The sequence below is a fragment of the Marmota monax genome, unplaced genomic scaffold (genome assembly GCF_021218885.2).
Source record: "Marmota monax isolate L192 unplaced genomic scaffold, Marmota_monax_Labrador192_F-V1.1 WCK01_AAM20220418_F8-fsc00052, whole genome shotgun sequence".
Taxonomy (NCBI): Eukaryota; Metazoa; Chordata; class Mammalia; order Rodentia; family Sciuridae; genus Marmota; species Marmota monax.
In genome coordinates, this window is record NW_026693473.1 from 6,945,971 (window position 1) to 6,968,352 (window position 22,382).

The following is a 22,382-nucleotide window of genomic DNA, read 5'->3' on the forward strand; positions in this document are numbered from 1 at the left end:
AATATCCAAGAATAGTCCAGGTACAGTGGCACACACCTATAATCTAAGCTACTCAGGAGGCTAAGGCAAGAGGATCAAGTTTGAGGCTAATTTGGGCAACTTAGCAAGACCCTGCCTCAAAATAAAAAATAAAAAAAGGGCTCAGGATGTAGCACAGTGAATAGAGCACCATTGTGTTCAATCCCTGTGTCCTTGCCCCCAACATCCTCAAAATCTAGGAATGGTTGGAACTATTTTACAGGGTAACACAAAAGGACAAAAAAGGGAACAATGAAAAAGATAAGAAAAATCAAAGGCTCAATCAAAGAGGTCTAACATTCAATTCCAAAAAAATGAACAGACACCAAAAGAGAGAAAATTACCAAAAAGAGAAAGAAGCAAATTTTTCAAAATAAGGCCTAGAGTACCTCAAGTACCTAGCATGGTGAGTGAAAACAACTCATACTATGGCACAACATCAAAAAGTTCACAGCAGCAGGGAAAAAAAAAAAAAAAGGAAAGACCTTAAAATCTTTCAGAGAGAAATATTTGGTCACAAAGGACTGGAATTAGAAGTATTTTCAAAAATCAATTTTTAACACTGGAGGCTAAAAAAAAAAAAAAAAAAAAGGCTTAAAAGTCCTAAGAGCAAACAGCCTAGAATCTATAATCTAATAAATTATCAATCAAGGGGAGTAGGGAATAAAGACAGATGGGGTCTCAAAAAAAAAAAAATGTTATCCATGACACATTCCCCTTCTCACAAAACAACTAAAAGATGTCCTTCAGCAAAACAGAGGAAACTAAGAAAAGGAAGATCTGAAATCCAAAGAGTATTCAACCCAGAAGAAAATAGGCAGGGGTAGCACCATTTAGAGAACCACCAGCTCAGAAGAAGAAGAGAGAAAAAGGTCTTAGTGGGGAAGATATACAGGAAAAAAAAGTGATAGAAAAATCTGATGCATTTGACAAAGAAGGCTGCTGGATAAAAAGGGTAGAATTAGCCATGGATACATTTTAAAAAATTAAACAAATTTTTTTAAAAATAATCATTATTAACCCTAGAAAACAAGAACAAAATATACAAGAAAGAAAATGAAGGCTGGGGACATAGCTCAGTTGGTAGAGTGCTTGTCTCACATGCACAAGGCCCTGGGTTAAATCCCTTGCACCACCAAAAAAAAGAAAGAAAGAAGGAAAGGAAATGAAATCAGAGCGCATCACTTAAACTGGAAGGAATAATATTCATATATTATAGTAATATAAATACCGAATAAACATTTTTTTAAATATTTATTTTTTAGTTTTAGGTGGACACAATATCTTTGTTTTACATTTATGTAGTTCTGAGGATCGAACCCACTGCCTCATGCATGCTAAGTGAGCACTCTACCACTGAACCATAACCCCAGCCCCTGAATAAACACTTTTAATCAAAAGTGGTAACAAGATGATACTGGAAAGACAGAAGGAGGAAAATAAAGGTTATGATACGGTGATACTATAAGAAAATAAAAACCTGATTTATCATAACAGAAGTTGACATAGGTGTTAAAGTTGACAAACCAGCATTAGCTTAAGGTGTACTATTTAGAATATGTCAGCTAGTCAGGTGCAATGGTTCAATCTGTAATCCTAGCAGCTTGGGAGGCTGAGGCAGGAGAATCTCAAGTTCAAAGTCAGCCTCAGCAACATAGCAAGGCCCTAAGCAACTCAGCAAGACCCTTGTTTCTAAATAAAATGTTAAAAAAGGGGGGGGGGCTGGGGATGTGGCTCAGTGGTTAAATACCCTTGATTCAATCCCTGATTCCCCCCCCCCCAAAAAAAAAGTGAGCAAACAACAGTGGAAAAAGTCAAATAGGTTTAATGAAGGTAGATGCTCTGGCCATGGAAACTAGAGTGTGGGGAGTTTTAAGGAATGCCACTATTTAAGTTTTTAAATATCTTTTGAATGATGTAATAGTTTATTTAGTAAAAATTAAAATTAATTTAATTTTAAATCAAAACATCAAAATAGAAGATGTAATATGTTAATGACCAAACTGCAGTGTGAGATTACTAGTTAACACAAACTTCCATGCTAACTTGTGTACTGTTAGAATAAAGTGCCTGTTATCTCAGTTTAAATACATATGTTGATATTCAGTTTAACTCAGCTTAACTGTATATCCTATGACTCATAATTTTCTTGATAGTTTATAATCAAAATAAGTTAAGAGTTAAATTAGGTGATAAAATTATTACACTGTGATTGCCATCAGAAACCCCCAATTTTCATTTTCATCAAAAGCTCAATATTTTCATTAACTAATTTCATATTAATAAATCTTATTATACAAATAAGCTTTTAAAATCAACCTAAGTTGATTTTAGGTCCTAGTAGAGGGATAATCCTAGAGGGAATCTGGGGTTATTGGGTCATGTGTCATGATTTTGGTTCTGCTGAGGGTCTCAATGCATATTCTTGAGTTTGTAGCCAACACCAAGAAGAGAAGACCCTGAAGGTGAAAGGAATGAAGGTTACTGGACAAGTAGTGAGAGAAAAGATATGCAGGATGTTAGGTAATGTGGCAGTGACCAGTGAATAAAGGTGAACAGGGAAAGTCATTTTCTTATATGTTTACTTGGGATTCACATATGTCAAAAATGTTAGAACTAATTGTTATACTGGATCAAAATGGTATAAATGTTTTGATTCTATAGTAAGAGCAAAAACATCATTTGTTAACTCAATATTATTGTACATTCTGTCATGTTTTGTAAAAATCATTGTCATTAAAAATGCCTTCTGAAGATTTATCTTTTAAAAATACAATCTGAAATGATTATGAATGAATTTCTGGAATTTGTTTCAAATTAATCTACAGGATAAGGTGGGGAAAGTGGATAAGAGTATATGAAACAAGTGTTGCCAATAGCTGATGATAGCTGTAGCTGGGTGATGGATACACAGAAGTTCACTGTTCCCATTAATAAATGAAATTTTCCATATTAAATTAGAGAATATATATTTTGAATAAAATAATGGTTCTTCCTATTTTTACCTTCATTTATAGCTCCTTCCTTTTACAACTTTGTATTTGTGGAAGACTGATAAAATTACATTTAATTTATTTAATCATTTTTATCAGTCAAGATACGAGAGTTTATAGTCAGTCTAAGATAATCAGCCTTCTAGGACAGTCTCTTACCTCATTCATTATTTACTCAATACAGCACCTTCACATGGTTAATTAAGACTCAACTTTTCCATTGAAGGATAAAAATAAATTCAGTTCAAGGCCATTTGTAAGTCAGTGCTAAGTGCAAGAATGCTCTTCATGTTACTAGACTATCCCATTATCAAAACATGTTACATTCCTCCAACAGTCATGCTTACCAAAATTTCCAGAGACACTACCCTGAATTATTAATTATATTGATTGATAAGATACAAAAATAAAGTCATTTGTAAATAGTTACCTAAATTTTTCACTGAAGACTCTTTTAAAACTTCATAATAAAACAGATAACACTATTAAATAAACCACTGACTTTCAAAAATTCATCCTAACTCTTCATTTTTGTCTTGTGCCCATCATTCAGAGATCTCGTGTGTGTGTGTGTGTGTGTGTGTGTTTTCCTGGGGACTGAACCCAGGGCCTTGTGCATGTGAGGCAAGCTGTCTACCAACTGAGCTATATCTCCAGCCCAACAAGATCTTAAAAATAAAAAGATGAATAATAATAAAACAATTGTTTCACAATTTCTTACCTTCAGGCAAACGTACTAAGTGATTTCTTCTCACATTAAGGTCTCTCAAGGCCTCTAGATTACCAATCTGGGAAGGTATAGTTTGAATTTCATTGCAGCTCACATCCTATTTCAAAAGGGAACAAAGTAATCATTGTTCTAATAGTAAACTATCTCTACAATGAGATTAGATAAAATAATACCTAGGGTTCTTCTCAGTTATAAAAAAAAAATTATGATTCTCTGTTAAAGAATAATTCCATAATTTGTGCTCACATTTAATTTAAAAAATTTATGAGCCATAAATATTTCTCAAGAATATTGTTAATTAGATGACTTAAAATATGACTAGAAGGGCTAGGATATCAGATCAAATGAAAACACTGATGAAAAGGTAAATATAAAAAAAGTATAAAAATAACTATTTTATTATATATTATTCTAATAAATTAAAATAAAAAATTAAATGATAAAATTATTTGAAAGAAAAAACTCCATTTTCAAAACATCAGTTTCAACTGTTTGAAAATATAAAAATACACAGAAGATTTTAAATTATCAAATTGGATGTGGATAAAAAATGAAATACACGTAACTCAAAGGTTATGGAAAAACAAGCTGTTTTATTAGCATACGATCAACCCAATTCCAATATATATGTTAGGCAGGCCTCTTTTTATTTTTTTGTGATAATAAGGATTGAATCCAGGGATACTTTACCACTAACTTACATCCCAAGTCCTTTTTTTAAAAAAATTATTTTTTAGTTGTAGTTGGACACAATATCTTTATTTTGTTTATTTATTTTTATATGGTACTGAGGATTGAACCCAGGGCCTCACACGTGCTAGGCGAGAGCTCTATCGCTGGGCCACAATCCCAGCCACCAAATCTTTTTTATATATATATTTTTGTTTTGATACATCAGGGTCTAATCTCACTAAATTGCCAAGACTGGCCTCAAAATTACAGTCCTTCCCTCCTGAGTAGTGGTATTACAGGCATTCTGGTATTTTGGTAACAGTTTTATTACAATGGTTCTGAAAAGAAACTACCCATAGGTTCTAAGATTAATAAATTCAGAATTTCATAATTCTGAGATCAGCCAGAATAATTCGTTAACCCATATCATGCATTATAGCAAGAAACTATCTAGGTTGATATAAAGCTCCAAGCTGCACATTATCACTTAAAATTCTTCCAGTATATAAGGCAAAGAAAATAATACATTTACTGTTTAGAGAATCAGACTACTGCCGGGCTTGGTAGCTCACTATTGTAATCCCAGCAACTCAGAGGCTGAGACAAGAGGATCACAAGTTTGAGACCAGCCTCGCAACTTATAGCAAGGTCCTAAGCAAGACCCTGTACCAAAATAAAAAGGGCTGGGATATGGCTCAGAGGTAAAGCACCTCTGGATTCAATCCCTGGTTCAAAAAAAGAGAAAGAGAAAGAGAAAGGAAGGAAAAGATGGGAAGGACAGGAAGGAAAGAAAGGAAGGGAAGGGAGGAAGAAAGGAAAGAAAAAAAGAAAGAAAATCAGATTTACCCAAAACTTCATTAAGCTCAAACATTATTTGTTAATTTCCTCAAAATACTCTTAGAGAAAACAATGCAATTTTCACTTTTCCTATGAATTAATGACTAAAGTAGAATCCGAAGCTAGACTTTTAAATCTAATGCTATAGGCAACAAGTGTCAAGAAAACTGGTTCTGAGCCAAAAGTTTATAGCAATACATAATATATCCCTAAGGAGGGAATAAAATATATATGTGTATATGTAGAATATATATATTCCAAAAGACAGAAGTTTAATTCCATTTTTAAATGAAGGGGAAAAAAGAAAGAGGTAACATGGATGTTGCAGAAAGAACAACCATTGGGAGTCAGGGGCTTTAGGGTTACTAATTCTTAGGACTCAAAGTATCAAATAACCTTTTTTGTAGAAAACTAAAAGCAGCTTCTGAAACCTATCTATCTTTGGAGTATTTAGGATTGACTAAGTATAAAAGTTTAAAGATTTAAAAATAAGAATCTGAAGAAATGCCCAACATACATACATTTTGGACTTCATTTCTACGTTTAACTGGCTCTAAAATAGTAGTCTAAAATCCAGATGCTAGCTCTAATATGTCTGTGAATTTTTACATATAACTTCCTATATTCAAAATCCACCTGAAAAAGAATGATCTAATCTAATTAGATTTATGTTGCGTGTATTTTTTTTTTGTTTACAATAACCCTCTTTGTTAATAAACCAGCATGGAACAATACACCTAAATCCCAGTGAACATGTTTGTATTGAACCATTTCAGAAATATTAAACATGGGCTTTAGTGTTAAGTTAGGAATGGTTTCAAATTCTTCTTTTGTTATGTAACCTTGAACAAGTTACTAACCTGAGTGCTAGTTTCCTCAGCTATAAAATGAAGAAAATTGTAGTACCGGCTTATAGTATTATTGTGGTATAATTATCCCAAAATGAGAAAAGTCTTATTCTTTTTATTTATTTATTTATTTTAGTTATAGGTAGACACAATGTCTTTATTTTACTTTATGTGATGCTGAGGATCAAATTCAGTGTGTCATGCATGCTAGGTGAGCACTCTACCACTGAGCCATAACTCCAGCCCAAGAAAAGTCTCATTCTTGTATTTGAACATAAATACACAAGAGATGCTTTCTTATAATTTACAAGGAGGGTAGGTAAAGTTCAAGTAAATGTCTTAGAAAATATGAGGCAACAACAAAGCCCAACATTATGTATAAATATAATGCATCCATAAAAATATGGAAAAAATATAGGGCAGTAAAATATACTGTAGAGTTTGAGATAGTATGTGTGTATGTGTGTGGGGGGGGCTGACTTTTGAAGTGCCCACTCCCATAAAGGGGCTAACAGAAAATTAGAATATTGATGGTATTAATAAAATTTAATTTGAAAAACCAAATGCATTATTACCTTATATTTCAAAAAATTAATAACAAATCATTTAACACTGGTTAGAACATAATTCTAAAGACATTTTCCCATTTTGTGTGGGCCTATTTGACTTATACTTTCAGTTCTTTTTTAATTCAATGTCAAGAAGTTGAGTTACTACTCATTCAGCCAAGCTTCAATACCAAAGTGGAAAATAGCTGAAAATACATATTAATAGTAGATCTTTACCACGTATAAGAGTATAATATGACTACAAAGACACACTGGATGAGCAAAAAATGAAATATTAACTTACAAGTTCTGTCAAATGTCTGAGATGTCCAATTTCTTCTGGAAGTGATACCAATTTGTTATTACTAGCAATTAAAACTTTCAATGGTAAATTACACAAGTGTACTGGCAATGTTGACAGTTGGTTCCGACTAAATGGGTAAGTAGAAAAAGAGGAGTCAGAGCCTACCACTGTGGAAAAAAATTCCATCTTTCTTATTCTAGACTCAAATATAAGTCTTACAGGGAACAAATAGGATGTTAGATTTCAGTTCTAGCTTTCATTTTGCAAGATATCATCTTTGTAATTTTAGGCACAACACTGAACTTATAACTGTATCTTATGAAGAGTCCTCACGGATAATTAAAGATTTAATATTTTCCTAACTATCTTACAGGGCTCTTACACAATAAAACTCTTTTATAAAGAATGAATGCTATATGACCATGACATTATAATTTTATTAAAGTAATATTTACATAAGATCATCCTTTCTTTTTCCTCCTGAAGATACAGAAACAAAATTATTTGTATTCTACTTCACTCATCATTACAATATTATAACCAAATGTACAAAAATGATTCAAATATTGCTCTATGGAAAACAAGTGATAGACTATGATTTCATATGTTATACCAAATAAATTATAGGAAAGGAATCTTTATTTATACAAAAACAGAAAAATTGTATCTAAAAGTAAAATAACAAAACACATATGTAGATTTAACCTCTTAATCCTTAATATCAATTCCCTCTCCATTTTCAAGATGTAATTAATGTAGATCATGAGGCCATGAGGCTTAAAACTGGTTTTTTTTTTTAACTGGGGATTGGACCCAGGGGTGCTTAACCATGAGCCACATCCTCAGCCCTTTTTTGTATTTTATTTAGAGACAGGGTCTCGCTGAGTTGGTTAGGGCCTCATTAAGTTGCTGAGGCTGGCTTTGAATTCATGATTCTCCTGCTTCAGGCTCCTGAACTGCTGGGATTACAGGCATACACCACCATGCCCAGCACTAAAACTTTTTAATCCAATAATAATTCCACTCCTAGACACTTATCTTAAGGAAAGAGAAAAATAAAATTTACATACAAACTTCTCTAGTAGTGTTACTTTTATTGTGGTAAAAAACTGGGAGAAACTAAATATCTGGGAGGAAAATGGATTTTTAAAAGTAGATAAACTATGCAACAAAATGATTATCTATAAAAATATTTTTAAAGGGTATTTTATGATAAGGGGAAAGAAAACACATTTTAAAAATTGACTAAATCCTGGAAAACCAGAAAGTGATCAATTATAATTATATAACTTAAGATACAATATTTTGTTGAATTTCCTTTGTGCTTCTTTACATTTATATATTTTCAGTTGTTTTATATTGAATTTTTTTTTTAAAAAGTCATTGTAAGATGTGAAGAAATAGAGATGAGTTGAATAAATGCATTTACACATTCAAAAGTTAATACACAAAAGTTCATGGTCACAAGAACCAAGTGAAGGAATTTCAGATCTACTATTTTTGTTTGAGGAAGCTACTTTAAAAATGTAATTGGAGAACCACTGCTACTAGCCTGTTAGACTAATGGCTAGTAGGGTGTGTTAATGATTGTAAAGCCAAAGATAAGCAGAGACACTAGAAGAAACAGGATATACTGTTGATTTATCCTAAGAACATGTACAGAAACTGCCAATACAAACAGATACTGTAAATATCTGTAAACAGTTTAGTGAAAGAGATGAGAAAATTAGAAAGACCATATAAAACCAAGTTAAACAAACAAACAAAGAAACAATATGCTTACCTAATATTTAAGAATGTTAGGGCCTGCAGGTTTAGAATCGCCTCTGGGATATACCGAATACAATTTTGATATAAGTTGAGATTTTCAAGAGAAACAAAGTGACATGCTTCTATAGGAATTTCTGAGAGGCGGTTTCGTGACAGGTCTGAAAGAAAAGTTATTTTTTCAATAAATTTTTACTGAAATGTTAAACTAATATGCAGGCTTTGTAATTATTTGAATTCTCCAGTGTTCCTATTGTGAAGACTGGTTCAACATAAAGTTAAAACATCAACTGACTCAGTAAACTGTTTAAATACACACCTCCCCCCTTCTGTTTAAGTAACAAGCAATCTGGCTAGGGACCGTGCCTGTTAGGTTTGTCCAATTCAACATATGGTTCTTACCCGTCATCGGAAAACTGACTTTTAGGTGTCAGCCTCCTGTCTTAGGTTGATACCACTGCAATTGGATCATACCCATCACTGACTACCGGTCCAGCATATAGCCATACTTGTGGATAGGCCTATGTACCAGTGGGGGGGTGAGGTTCTTTGCCTCACCTCTGTTGGCCCCCAAATTTGGCCTTGGTGCCGGTGGGGGGGTGAGGTTCTTTACCTCACCTCTGTTGGCCCCCAAAATTAGACCATCACTAGTAGAAGGGAGGAGGATACAGAAATGTCATGACACCAAGTCAATTAACGGCTCCTAGGAAAAACTGCATCACTGGTGACACATCAGCAAAGATACGCTAGCACTACCATAATTCGCTGCATCAACAAATAGATCACAAAGCATACAAGTGATACATAGTCCAGGCAAGTTCTGTAAGCAGTTCAAAGCAGAGGAATCTATCAATATGTCCATATCCTCCCAAAATAAAGCATACAAGTGATACATAGTCCAGGCAAGTTTTGTAAGCAGTTCAAAGCAGAGGAATCTATCAATATGTCCATATCCTTCCAAAATAAATCGACTCATTGATTGAGCATTACTTGTTGAGTTATAAATCATTGATGTATCAGTTTACACGGTTTGTTGTGATAACTCTCGAAGAAGTTGTAGTTTGGTTTTATCTTTGTCTTCACCGGCACTGGGATGAAAATAGGAATTTTGACAATGATGCTAAAAAAAAATATGTAACATTTCAACAGGTACTAAGAAAACAATATTTAGAACAATTTACATTATCCTGAACAGAATTATTAAATATAATGAAAAGGAAAGGTGAAAGTAAACAAACAGATCTGTTAACCTTCTATTTGTTCATATATTAAAACAATCCTCAACAGCTGTTTACCCAAATTAAATTAAACTATTAAAATCACGTGAATAATAAAAAAAATTTTTTTGGATCCATGTGCATGAGCGCTCCTCATATGTGATATATGGACATACGCACATACAGACATACAACACAAAACAGAAGTGTGCACACGTAACATATAACACATAAGACAATAGTAAAGGCCTTGTAGCTTTACCTAGGTGAAATCTCCATTGCAATGTTCAAAAACTCCACAGTCAAAAAATAAAACTGATCAGAAAAAACATTAACCTAGGTCTGTATGAGCTCAAAAATAAAACAGAACTTTATGATGTGGGAAAAAGCAATAATAAAATAGATATTGAAAAAAGCATCCTGGTTAATCACTGTCGCAGATGTAAGAATAGCCAAGCTGGAGATCTGGATATCAGCTGTTATGGATTTGAGTCGAATCATTTTCCTTTTGGCCTCCAAGCTTCAGGCGTTCCCCGTGTGGGCCGCCAGTTGCCGCAGTCTGGCTGGGCACAAAATCACGAGCCACTCAAGCAGGAACAAAGTTTATTTTTTGAAACTGCCGCCAATGTCCGGTACCGCCCGGGCAGATTTTTTCCACCCACGCGGCCTCCTCCCGGACCTGCAGAGAGAGCTCCTCCCCCGGAACTCCCTCCTACTGTACTTCCCCAACCAATGGGAACTCTCCAGGAGTCCCGTAGCCGGCCTAGGTGAACAGCAGGAGTCCAATATCCATATGAATGCAAATCTTAACATAATCATATCATCTCAATGGCTAGCTGGCTCACCTTTCGACCAAAAATGCCATGCATCATATACTTGGCTCTTAGCACACACCTTTGAATCTATTGCTGGGAAATGTTGATTTCTTTTTGAGTTTCCATATACACTAAAAAATAAAACCACTATTCATTGCAAATAAAGCAAATACTAAGGCATCTCCTATATATTAAAGATTATATCACTAAATTCCTAAGAGCCTAAGAAACAACTGGATCTCTAAAATTCACCTTCCCACAGCCAGGTTTTTAGAATAGCAAAACAAAACAAAACAAAAATACTACCCTTTTCTTTACCCCAAATTATCAGGGTTTGTCAAAAGGACTCAGTAATTTACGGCTCCCACTGCCCAAAGGTGAGACAATTTGAACTTTAATAAAAATAATTGCAATGGATTGAAATCCATCACAAATATCAAACTACATGAGCTTATAACAACACACCTCAAAAAAGATGACAGAACAGCAATCCATTATCCTGTACACTGATAAAGTAAGGAGAAAAACCAAACATTTATCCTGCATTCCCTACATGACTTTATCAGTGAGCCAAATAGATGAAGAGAAGTATTCAAGGTTTTCCCAAGGGTCAGAACCTGTGTCTAATCAAGCTTCTGGATCAGTGGCAAACTTAATAGGAAATGCAAAGAATAAAGGACTATGTTGCTATAGTCATTATCCATTCAAATTTAATTCAGTATACTGTGAGATTCATTTGCTTACTACAGTTTTTATCTTTCTGTAGGAAATCAGAAAAATAGTTTTCTCCCTGCCCCCTCCATTGCCCTTTTTTTTGTGGTGTTGGGGATAGAACTCAGGCCCCTGAACATGGCTAGGCAAGCAATCTACCATTAAGCCCAGCCAAGAGGAAATCTTAAGTCTCTGTTGGGAATCATTTGGGAAGATCCTTAAAAGAGAACATTCTCTAGATGGAAGACTTGGCTAATATATCCTCTGAATACCTGCACATATACAAATACCTTGTTTTAACCATAGCAAATAAATGATATTTTGGCTAGATAATGACAGTTCTTTTCTTAGTAATCTGTAGATGCTATTTAACTATTTTCTAGTTTCTAATGTCCTATGAAAAAGTTCAGTGCATACCTTATTACCTTTCTTTTGTAAGCATCTTGTTATGCCTGCCTACCACCTTCAACACTTAGTCTGAAATGCAGTGAACTCATTTAATCCTTCTTTCCAAACCAGATTTGTCTATTTTATCTTTAGTGGATGCGTCTCCTACAATGGCTCTTTCTACTTCTTTCTGTTTTTCTATTTTGATATATACACTTCTAATTACTCTTCTAGATTATGAATTTGAATTTAACAAAAATCATTCTCTCCACAAATTATAGAAAAGTTTTCCCTCATCCCTTCTTGTTTCAGTTCTTTTATGGTATAATTAGAAGCATGCCACTTTGTTTCTCAGGAGAATCTCAAGATAGTTTTGTTTTGCTTCTTAAACTTGTCACAAATCTCTTCCAGGCGTTCTACTTCACTGAAGTTAACTCATTCTGGATGTTTTCCTTGTTCACCCTTTCCTTGGCTATTCAAATACTTTTATGAGGATTATGTTCTTTGATAATTCATGGCTCTCCGCTTCTTCAAAGCTCAGGTCAAGCTGCAAGGGTACAATGAATGGCAGTTAACACCAAATTAATAGAAACAACTTCTAAAAGAATTGAAATCAAGCTTTCCATCTGGGACAGAGCTAATTCTGTGAACTCACAAGTTTAAGATAACTGTCTTTTTGTTTGTTTGTAGTTGTAGATGGACAGAATGCCTTTATTTTATTTATTTTTATGTGGTGCTAAGGATCGAGCCCAGTGCCTTGCATATGCTAAGCAAATGCTCTACCATTGAGCTACAGCCCCAGCCCTGTCTATAGGCTTCTTTTGCCTTGTTTTCTGAGACCAACATGTCCCAAGACTCACACATTCCCTAAGGACTATGCCTGCCTGCCTTATGATAGTAACAGAAGTTGGGAAAGAGATCATTATTTTGCCAAAATGCCTCATCATGCTATATTCACTTGGACAAAATTAAAGCCCAGGTAATAGTAACCTTTGAGTACTTCAGACTAAAAATTTCCCAAAAAATCACCATGAATAACTTCTTTAATATGAAGTACAATTTTTATCAATTCCTATTTAAATTATATTAGTATACTTTTAAAAGTAGAAGAAAGAAAGTATTAATGTCAATTACAAACTGCTCCTTAAATATTTAAGCTGAATCCAGGAAAGATAATTTCAGGCAACAAATTAAAATTAAGCAGAGGTTACCTTAGCTAAGCAGAGAAAGCTTAATATTTGTGTTATAAACCTAAATTATTTAAAAGTCCAGTTTTGTCTCCAAACTAATGAGGGGAAAAAAAACAATAGCTAGACATATACTAAGTTTAAATGCATGTCAATAAACAACTATTCTTTATTTTTTTAAGTGATTAGAGAATTTAAAACATAATATGTCTACTTTTTTTTGTGCCTGTGGTATTAGCAATGGAACTTAAGACCTCATGGATAGTAGGCAAGAGTTCTACCATTGAGCTATATCCTAAGTCCTTCTTATTCTGAGATAGGGTCTCACTAAATTGCTCAGGGTGGTCTTAAACTTGCCACCCACCCAACTGTTAGCTGGGATCACAGTATGCCATTGTGCCTGACTAATTGGTCTACTTTTAAAATCATAATTTTTAAAGGTTCTCATGTTTTTGGCAAGTAGTTTCTTGTTTTAAATGAGTAATCTTTTTAAAAAAATATTTTTAATTGTAGATTGACACAATTTTTTATTTTATTCATTTATTTTTATGTGGTGCTGAGGATCAAATCCAGTGCCTCACACATACTAGGCAAGCACTTTACCACTGAGCCACAACCCCAACCCCTTAAATGAGTTATCTTTTAATATGCTATAAAATCATAAATGAACAGACAGAATTAATAACTTGGGTACATGGATCATCTTATGGAAAATACTACAAAATAATACTGGTTTGTAAAGGATATGTATTATCATAGTCTCTCAGAGGGAATAATTTTATAGCCAAAGAAATGTGATTAAGGAGGAAAAACAAATTTCATCCTTTTCAGCTAAAAAAAAAAAAAAAAAAAAATTGGATGTTTTATTCCTAAATCTCTTTTCCCACTTTGTATCGTGTATTGAATTATCATACTATACCTCATAAATATGTAAAATTATACCAATTAAAAAAAACTTTTCCAGTTATAAAAGCAATGCATTTTAACTTCATAAATATAAAAGACTGCATTGAAACATATATGCGTTCAAAGAAGTGAAAAATATTCTATTCAATACCTAGAAGCCCCAGTGTAGCTGTTGCAGATGACCCCTTCCCCTCTCTCAAACATGTAACCAATTTACTAATTTTTGTGATAATTATTCTTTTTTTAAAAAAATACTTATTGTTTTTTAGTTGTAGATGGACATAATATCTTTATTTTATTTTTATGTGGTGCTGAGGTTTGAACCCAGGGCCTCACACGTGCTAGGCGAGCAATCTACCGTTGAGCCACAATCCCAGCCCCAGTGACAATTGTTTTCTTGATAGTTTTAGTTTTAACACTTTATAATCTGTAGGTTGGTCTTCTATATTAGTTTCCTATCACTGATGTGACAAACTACCACAAACTTGGCTGGGGCTGTAGCTCAGTGGCAGAGTGCTCATCTAGCATGTGTGAGGCACTGGGTTCAAACCTTAAAACCACATGAAAAAGAAAACAAAGGCATTCTGTCCATCTACAACTACAAAAAAAAATTTTTTTAATTTAAAAACTAATAAAATTTTTAAAAAAAGCCTACAAACTTCTTACTTCACAATTCTAAACATCAGATGTTGGAAATGGGCTCCTTAGGTGAAAATCAAGGTGTCAGTAGTGTTAAATTTCTTTCTGGGGCCTCTAGAGCAAAATCCATTTCCTTCCCTTTCCAGCTTAGAAACTGCCCACATTGCTAGGCTCATAGCCCCATCCCTCCATCTTTATGGTAGTGCTGTTAAGCCAAATCCTTCCCATGCAGTTATCTCTTGGCTATTCCTTCTCTGCCTCCTTCTTCTACTTTAAAGCATCCTTGTGATATGGTCTGCCTCCCACATGTGCTCCTTCCTCCAATGGTAAGGATTTTCTTATTTTAAGGTCAGCTGATTAGCAACCTTAATTTCCCTTGCCATGTAATCTGATATATTCACAGGTTACAGGTATTCACAGGTTATAGTAGACATCTACATAATTCTGGATGGCACAATTCTGCCCTTCATACCTCTTAACTTTCTAAAAGCAAAAGAATACAACATGTGTATTCTTTTGTGGCTTTACTCAACATTTAGACCCATTCATGCGGTTGTATATTGCAGTAGTTCCTTCATTTATGTTGTCTTCATAGTATTCTATTGTATGAATCTGCCACAATTTACTTAAGTATTCTACCAATGATGAGCACTTTGATTATAATACATTGATGTAGAAATATACCTAGAAGTGAAAATATTGTGTAATAAGATACACAGGCGGAGGCAGGAGGATCTCAAGTTTGAGGCTTGCCTGGGGAACTTAGCAAGACCCTGTCTCAAAATTAAAAAAAAAAAAAAATTTAAAGGGCTGGAGTGTAGTCAGAGGAACTCCCCAGTACTCCTCCAAAAAATTATATATGAATATATATGTGTGTCTATATATATTTTTTCAACATCACAAGAGAATGCCTGACTGTTTTCCAAAGTGGTTGTATCAATTTAAAATCCATCAGCAGTGTACAAAGGGTTCTTGTGGCTGCACATTCTTGCCCATGCTTGTTAGTATATTTTAATTTTTGTACAGCAGCATCTCATTGTGATTTTAATTTTCATTTCTGATTATTAATTATATAGAACAGTTTTTCAAATGTTTATTGGCCCTCTAGAATTCCCTTCCATAAGGTGACTGTTTTGAGTGTTTTTTTGTTTTGTTTTGCATTGCTGGAGATTGAATCCTGAGCTTTGTGCATGTCAGACAAGAGCTCTACCACTGAACTACTCTCCCAGGTTAAGCCTTTTGGTATGTAAAAGATCTTATAAATTCTGAGTCCTTGGTCAATTATATGTGTTATAAATATCTTCTTCCAATTTGTGGTTTAAAATTTCACTCTCCTTCTGGTATCATATGATGAAAGCCTTTGCTTTTAATAAAATTTTTTAAATTAATATTTTCCTTTATGGGTTTTTTTTTCAGTTTTAAAAGAAATCTTTCCTCATCCCAAGGTCATAAAGATATTCCCTTCTATAAGTTTTACAATTGTTCATCTCATTTAATTTATTAGGAATTAATCTCCTACTACAATTTGAGGGAGGAAGGCAACTTCATTTTTTTCCCATGGGGATATCCAATTGTTCCAGTGACAGTTACTGAAAAGACCATTTTCTGCTCCACTATTTCTCTATAATGCCTTTGTCAATCATCAGGTCTCTATATTTGTGTGGGCTTGTGGGGGGCTCTCTAACTGGTTCCATTGCTCTGTCTATCTTTATATCAGTACTACACAAACTCTGTGTGTGTGTGCGTGTGTGTGTGTGTGTGTGTGTGTGTTGCTAAGTACTGAACCTGGGCAAGTGTTCTACCATAGATCTGTATTCCTAGCCCAGTACTATACAATCTTAATTACTATAGTTTAGTGATAATTCTTGATATTTAGTAATAGTATGTCACCATCTATCCCAGCTGGTGACCTAATGCTGGGTTCACAAAATCTGACTATTCCAATAACTCAAGAAAATGACAAAGAAAGCACACAACCACACAGAAATACTTTTTTCAAGATTCCAGAGACAGCTCTGCGACCTAAGTGTTCTTGGAAAGACAGCCACCGGAATTCTTTACTCTTACATAGGGAACACACGAGGGGAGGTTCAATGGAACACTCAATCTCAAAAAAGGGCAAAGGGGTAGGATTACAAAGGAACAGGTGAGTGTAGCTCAACTCCTCTGGGTATTGCCTACTCCTAGGGCCACGCCTTGTTACCTGAGCAAGGGAAAATTCGCCCAAGTCATGGCCCTACCATGCCAGACTACAGTGATCTTTCAGATCCCAATGGTGCATCAGGACTTTAAGGTGCGTGCATTTGGAGTGGCTCCCCACAATAATAGTGGAGTATTACTTCCTCTTTGTAGTTCTGTCTGTTTTTTTCCCAGATAGAGTCTCCATGTGTTGCCCCAGGCTGGCTTTAAACTCCTGGACTCAAGTGATCCTCATGCCTCAGTGTTTTTAAGCAGATGGAAGTACAGCCACTGAACTGGCTCCTTTATAGTTCTTAAACTGTGTCTTGGCTTTCTAGGTCCTTTATATTTCCCTAGAAAATTTTAAATGGACCTACTATCATAAAAAAAAAACCTTTTGAAATTTTTATTGGCATAACATTGATTCAACCAACTTGAGAAGAAACAACATCTTTGCAATATTGAATCTTTCAATCTATGAACATAGTTTAGTTTTCCATTAATAAAAAGCTTCTTTAATGCTTCTCAGTGAAATTTTGTAATTTTCCTCTAAGAGGTCTTTCAAAAAAATATTTTGGTATATTCCCAAGTTCTCATAATTTTATGGAAGACATGTTTAAAGTTTTATTTTCTAACCATTTATTACTCATATATAGAAATAATTTAGTGTTCTGTTATTTGCTACCTAAATTTTTAAAATTATATCTTCCTTGTGGAATTCAGTTTTTTGTAATTCTTAAAGTTACCTCTGTTATTCCTATTAATACTATTTGCTTTGAAATCTTTTCTTTTGTTGTGGTAGGCACACTTTAATGTGACTTCCATTATCCTTGTTTATACCTTGTACAATACTTCTCCTCTGTTTAAGGGTGGGTGGAACTTGTTACTTGCTTCTAACCAATATGACAAAGTGATATGATGTCACCTTGGTGGTATCTTACATTATATAAGATTCCATCTTGCTAGCAGAATTGCTTCAGTCCCACAGCTGCAAGTAAATAAACTCTGTCAACAACCTGAGGGAGATTCTCTCCCCAGTTAAAGCTCCCTATGAGAACTCAGCCCTGGTCAACAACTTGATTGTGATCTTGTAGCAGATCCAAAGGCCATGCCTGGAATTCTAATTCAAAGGAATTGGGACATCTTTTAAGCTGCTAAATTTGTGGTAATTTGTTATAGGGTATAGAAAATTTATACAGTAAATATTTCCACAGAATACTTTTTTCTATTCTTCAATTTCAACCTTTCAAGATCCTTATGTTTGAATGTGTTTCTTATAAATAGTACATAAATAGCTCTTCCTGTAAGCGGCCTGAGGTGATCTGTGAAAATAGTCAGACCCAGAAAAACCCACAAAATCATACAACTCAAGAGGTTCAAATCTTCATGTTCACTTTAACAACACCTGTGAAACTGGATATCTGAAAAGCCATCAAGTACCTGAAATGGCACTTTAAAGAAGCAATGTGTGCTATATTGGCGTTACAATGGTGGAGTTGGGAGGTGTGCCCTAGCCAAAAAGTGGGGCTGGACATAGGGACAGTGGCCCAAAAAGAGTGCTGAATTTTTGCTGCATATGCAGAGAATAATGCTGAACTTAAGGTACCCAAACCATAAATATCCTTAATGTATATGCAACTTATGTGGTTGCTCCAGATTTATATCATTGCCTTGCTCTCTATGATTAAATCTCTCATTTAAAGATTTATTTTAACGGGGTAGGAATCATGGTGGAATGAGTTAGACATCATTATCCGAAGTAATTGTATGAAGACACGAATGGTGTGAAAATACTTTGTGTACAATCAGTGACTTGAAAAATTGTGCTCTATATGTGTAATATGAAATAAATTACATTCTGCCATTGTGTATAACAAATTAGAATAAATAATTTTAAAAAACATTTATTTTGAAAACTTCTGTCTCCAGCAGCACAAAATTTTGTCTAAAGATTTTCATAAACATGGTCTGCTGTCTCGCCACACTTCTGGTTTATCTTTATACTTTATTCCCCCAGTGCTTTCAAAAGAAACTTTTTCTTCTACCAACAGTCTTTAACTTTTTGTGTGCCATGGACCTTTTTGGTAGTATGGTTCATTATCCAAATGATTGCCTTATTAGTGGTTAATGTGGTTTGTTGCCTACTTTTGTAATGAGGGAAAATGTTAAATTTCAGAAGTTGAAACAATGATAAAGTTGACAAAACAAAAACAAAAAATAATTTATATTTAACATAATTATCCCTTATGTTTGGATTTTTAAAAGGGCTGTGTTATTTGTGACAGATGCAGTTCACTGATCTTTGAATATCTGTGCTCTCTTCTTTTTTACTATGAGAATCTCAATTGTGTTGAAAAGTGTCAAGTGTGGAAAAATTGTGCTCTATATGTGTTATGAATTGTAATGCATTCTGCTATCTTATACAACAAATTAAAATTTTAAAAAAATGTAAAGTGCAAACTAAACCAAAACAGTCCCATTTTATTAATCATTAAAGTCAAAACTAAGGAAATAAAGACATAATTTTTATGAATTTTGACTTGGTACCTAACCTTGATACAGAAAATTCTCACTTATAGACAGTGTTCTGATTTTATATGTAAATTGAATGTTTGAAAGTTACCTCTTGTTTTACCAAAAAGGGAAAAAAATTTCTTAGCTTTGGGGACTAAATTTACACGATAATGTCATTGAAAATTTTATCTATTTGAAAATATGGTTCTTTTCCATTTTTTCCTATCTTAGTACATGATGCTTTTGTCCACACAGTTCCTTAAATCAGCATTTTGGAGTAATTCCAACAGCTTTCTCTTTCCCCCAATCTAATCTTATCAATAAAAAAAGTTAGTGTCTTGGCCCAAGACATTATAATAATCCATGCATTTCTTATTCTCCTCTATCATTGCCTCTTAAGATTATTCTAATGAATCAAATCAAATAACACTTAGAAAATTTATATAGAGTAAAATGCAAAAACATCAGCATACACCAGATTCCTAAAGGTGACAGCAACAGATCAAAAATGAACAGCCAGGCTGGGTGATATACACCTGTAATCCCAGCAGCTTGGGAGGCTGAGACAGGAAGATTGCAGGTTCAAAGCCAGCTTCAGCAACTTAATGAGGCTCTAAGCAACTCAGTGAGACCCTGTCTCTAAATAAAATGCAAAAAAGGGCCGAGGATGTGGCTCAGTGGTTAAGTGCTCCTGGGTTTGATACTTGGTACCAAAAATAGAGAGAGAAAAACATAAGAACAAATAACAACTCCTTCCAATTATTCTCTACTTTTAAAAGGCAGAAAAATATATTATATAATTACATATATATTTAAGATTTGTATTAAAATATTTAAAAGTTTCCTTATCCTTCCTTATCCTGGAGAGGTTACTGTATGTTTGTGTCTCTAGAGTTAGCCCCTTTTGACTTCACACATACAGATAATACCAGTATGGTTACACAAGCCTCGCAAGTTTCTATCTCTGTCAGTGTAATCAATCTTAGGTTGTTTTCTAGACTGCAAGCTCAACTGAGATTTGCCAAGTACTATAAAAAGCCACAAACTGGATCATAAAAAATTTTTCAATTAAGCTATTAAGTTACTTCTATGTATCATATTCTGAATGTGGCCTTGGTCTTTCAAAAGCCATTCTCTTTTCTTCTAATGTGAGTGACACATGCCAACAACTCTTATCAATCTTTGGTATTGCCCTTGAAAGTATAATTCAGTTGACCAAAGCACAAAAAGCCTGTTTTGGCCTGATACATTTATAAATATGAGAAATTTTTGGGTACAAGGAAATATCACGGATGTTTCAATTGATTAAAATAAATATTACAATGAAAAAAGTTTATCTCTTTTGCAAACTCCTTATTATTTTCTTGATTTACAAAAAGCTTACCCTCAAAATTAAACTTTTTCTAAAGATATTTAGGTTTTTAAATAATATGCTAAGCAAAAAAAAAAAAAAAAGCCTAAAAATTTAGCTGAGCATGGTGCTGCACACCTATAACCCCAGTTACTTTGGAGGCTGAACAGGAGGCTTTTGAGTGCAAGATCAGCCTGGGCAACACTCAAGAGTGAGAGTTAGGGCTGGGGCAGGGGTGGAGGGAGGAATCTAAACTACAGTAAAAAAAAAAAAAAATCTTCAATATAAATGGGAGAAGAAGCCTAAGTTTGATCACTTTATGCTCACACAGCAAATTTTATTATTATTCCTGATAGACAAATCATAATTGTATACATTTACAGGTTATACTGTGATATTTTATGTATACAATGTGGAATGATTAAGATACAATTTTAATTTTATGGTTTTTTGGTTTGAAGAAATACTATATAAGCTTCTGGGCATGGTGGTATACACCTGTGATTCCAACAACTCAGCAGGATTTGGGATCACAACTCAGGAGGATTTGGGATCACAATCCTCCTGCTGAGGCAGGAGGATTGCAAGTTTGAGGTTAGCCTCAGCAATTTAGCTAGCAAGACCCTGTATCTAAATAAAGCATAATAAAAAGGACTTGGGCTGTAGCTCAGTGCTAAGTGCCCTGAGTTCTATCTCCAGTACTGAAAAAGAAAAGAAAAGTACTTTATAACCTGGTTTGAAAATAACTTATTTTCTAAGGAGGTTGAGGCAGGCAAACTGCTTGAGCCCAAATGTTCAAGGCCAGCTTGGGCAATATACTAAGTCCCTATCTTGGGAGTGGGGGGTAGTAGAGAAGGAGGAAGAAGAAAAGACAAGTTATTTCCAAATAAGTAAGTTTTGTGGTAAAATAAAACAAATCTAACTATTAAGTAGAACAAAATGTTTACCTACAGATACATATTTTATGATTAAAAAACAGCTTCAGAGACATATTTCTTCCATTTTTACTGTAACACTATTCACAATAGCCAATAAATGGAAACAAGTGTCCATCAATTGATGAAAGGATAATGAAAATATGGTACATATACGGGATGGAGTATTATTCAGCCATAAAAAAGAAATGAAATTTTGTCATCTGTGACAATATGGTGAAACTGAAGATCATTTTATAAAGTAAAATAGGCAAAGACAAGTACTGCACAATTTCACATGAGGAATATAAATAATGGTTGGTCTCATAGAAGATGAGAGTACAATAGCGGTTACCAGAGGCTGGGAGTATAGGAGGGTGGGAGGGAAGGGGAGAGATACTAAGTTATGGTTAAATAGAAGAAAGAGGTTCTGGTAAGCTCTTGCACAGGAGGATAGGAGGACGATATATCTCAAAGGCAGAAGACAGGAGTTTGAATGTTTTTACCACAAAGAAATAAAAGTTTACAGAGATAAATATGCTTAACCTAATTTAAACATTATACAATGTATAACATGTTAATATCACCTGATATTCCATAAATATGTACACTGTCATATGTATTAGTTAAGTAAAATTAAAGAAAAATTAAAATAAATGACTCAATAGATACACAAATGAAAACAAAAGATGTAAATAAATACATAAAATCTGAGATGAATTACAATTGTAAAAACAGAGTGCTTCAGGAATATTTACAATATAATGGCCTTAGGCTTTTTATCTATTCTGATGTACAAAAATGTTTAATTTATGATATTCCTTTCTATTTAAAAATATACATGAA

General features: G+C 34.0%; 1 protein-coding gene across 13 annotated transcripts in view; it reads right to left on the reverse strand.

Moving 5' to 3' along the window:
• The window catches only part of Lrch3 (leucine rich repeats and calponin homology domain containing 3), a 126,100-nt gene that overhangs the window by 71,423 nt on the left and 32,295 nt on the right, over nucleotides 1-22,382 (reverse strand). For all 13 annotated transcript variants that reach the window (XM_046458100.2, XM_046458099.2, XM_058583535.1 and 10 more), the window contains exons 2-4: nucleotides 8,734-8,878; nucleotides 6,951-7,077; nucleotides 3,733-3,838 (exon numbers count right to left, since the gene is read on the reverse strand). In XM_046458100.2, the coding sequence (XP_046314056.1) occupies nucleotides 3,733-3,838; nucleotides 6,951-7,077; nucleotides 8,734-8,878 (378 nt within the window). The remainder of the gene's footprint in view (nucleotides 1-3,732; nucleotides 3,839-6,950; nucleotides 7,078-8,733; nucleotides 8,879-22,382) is intronic.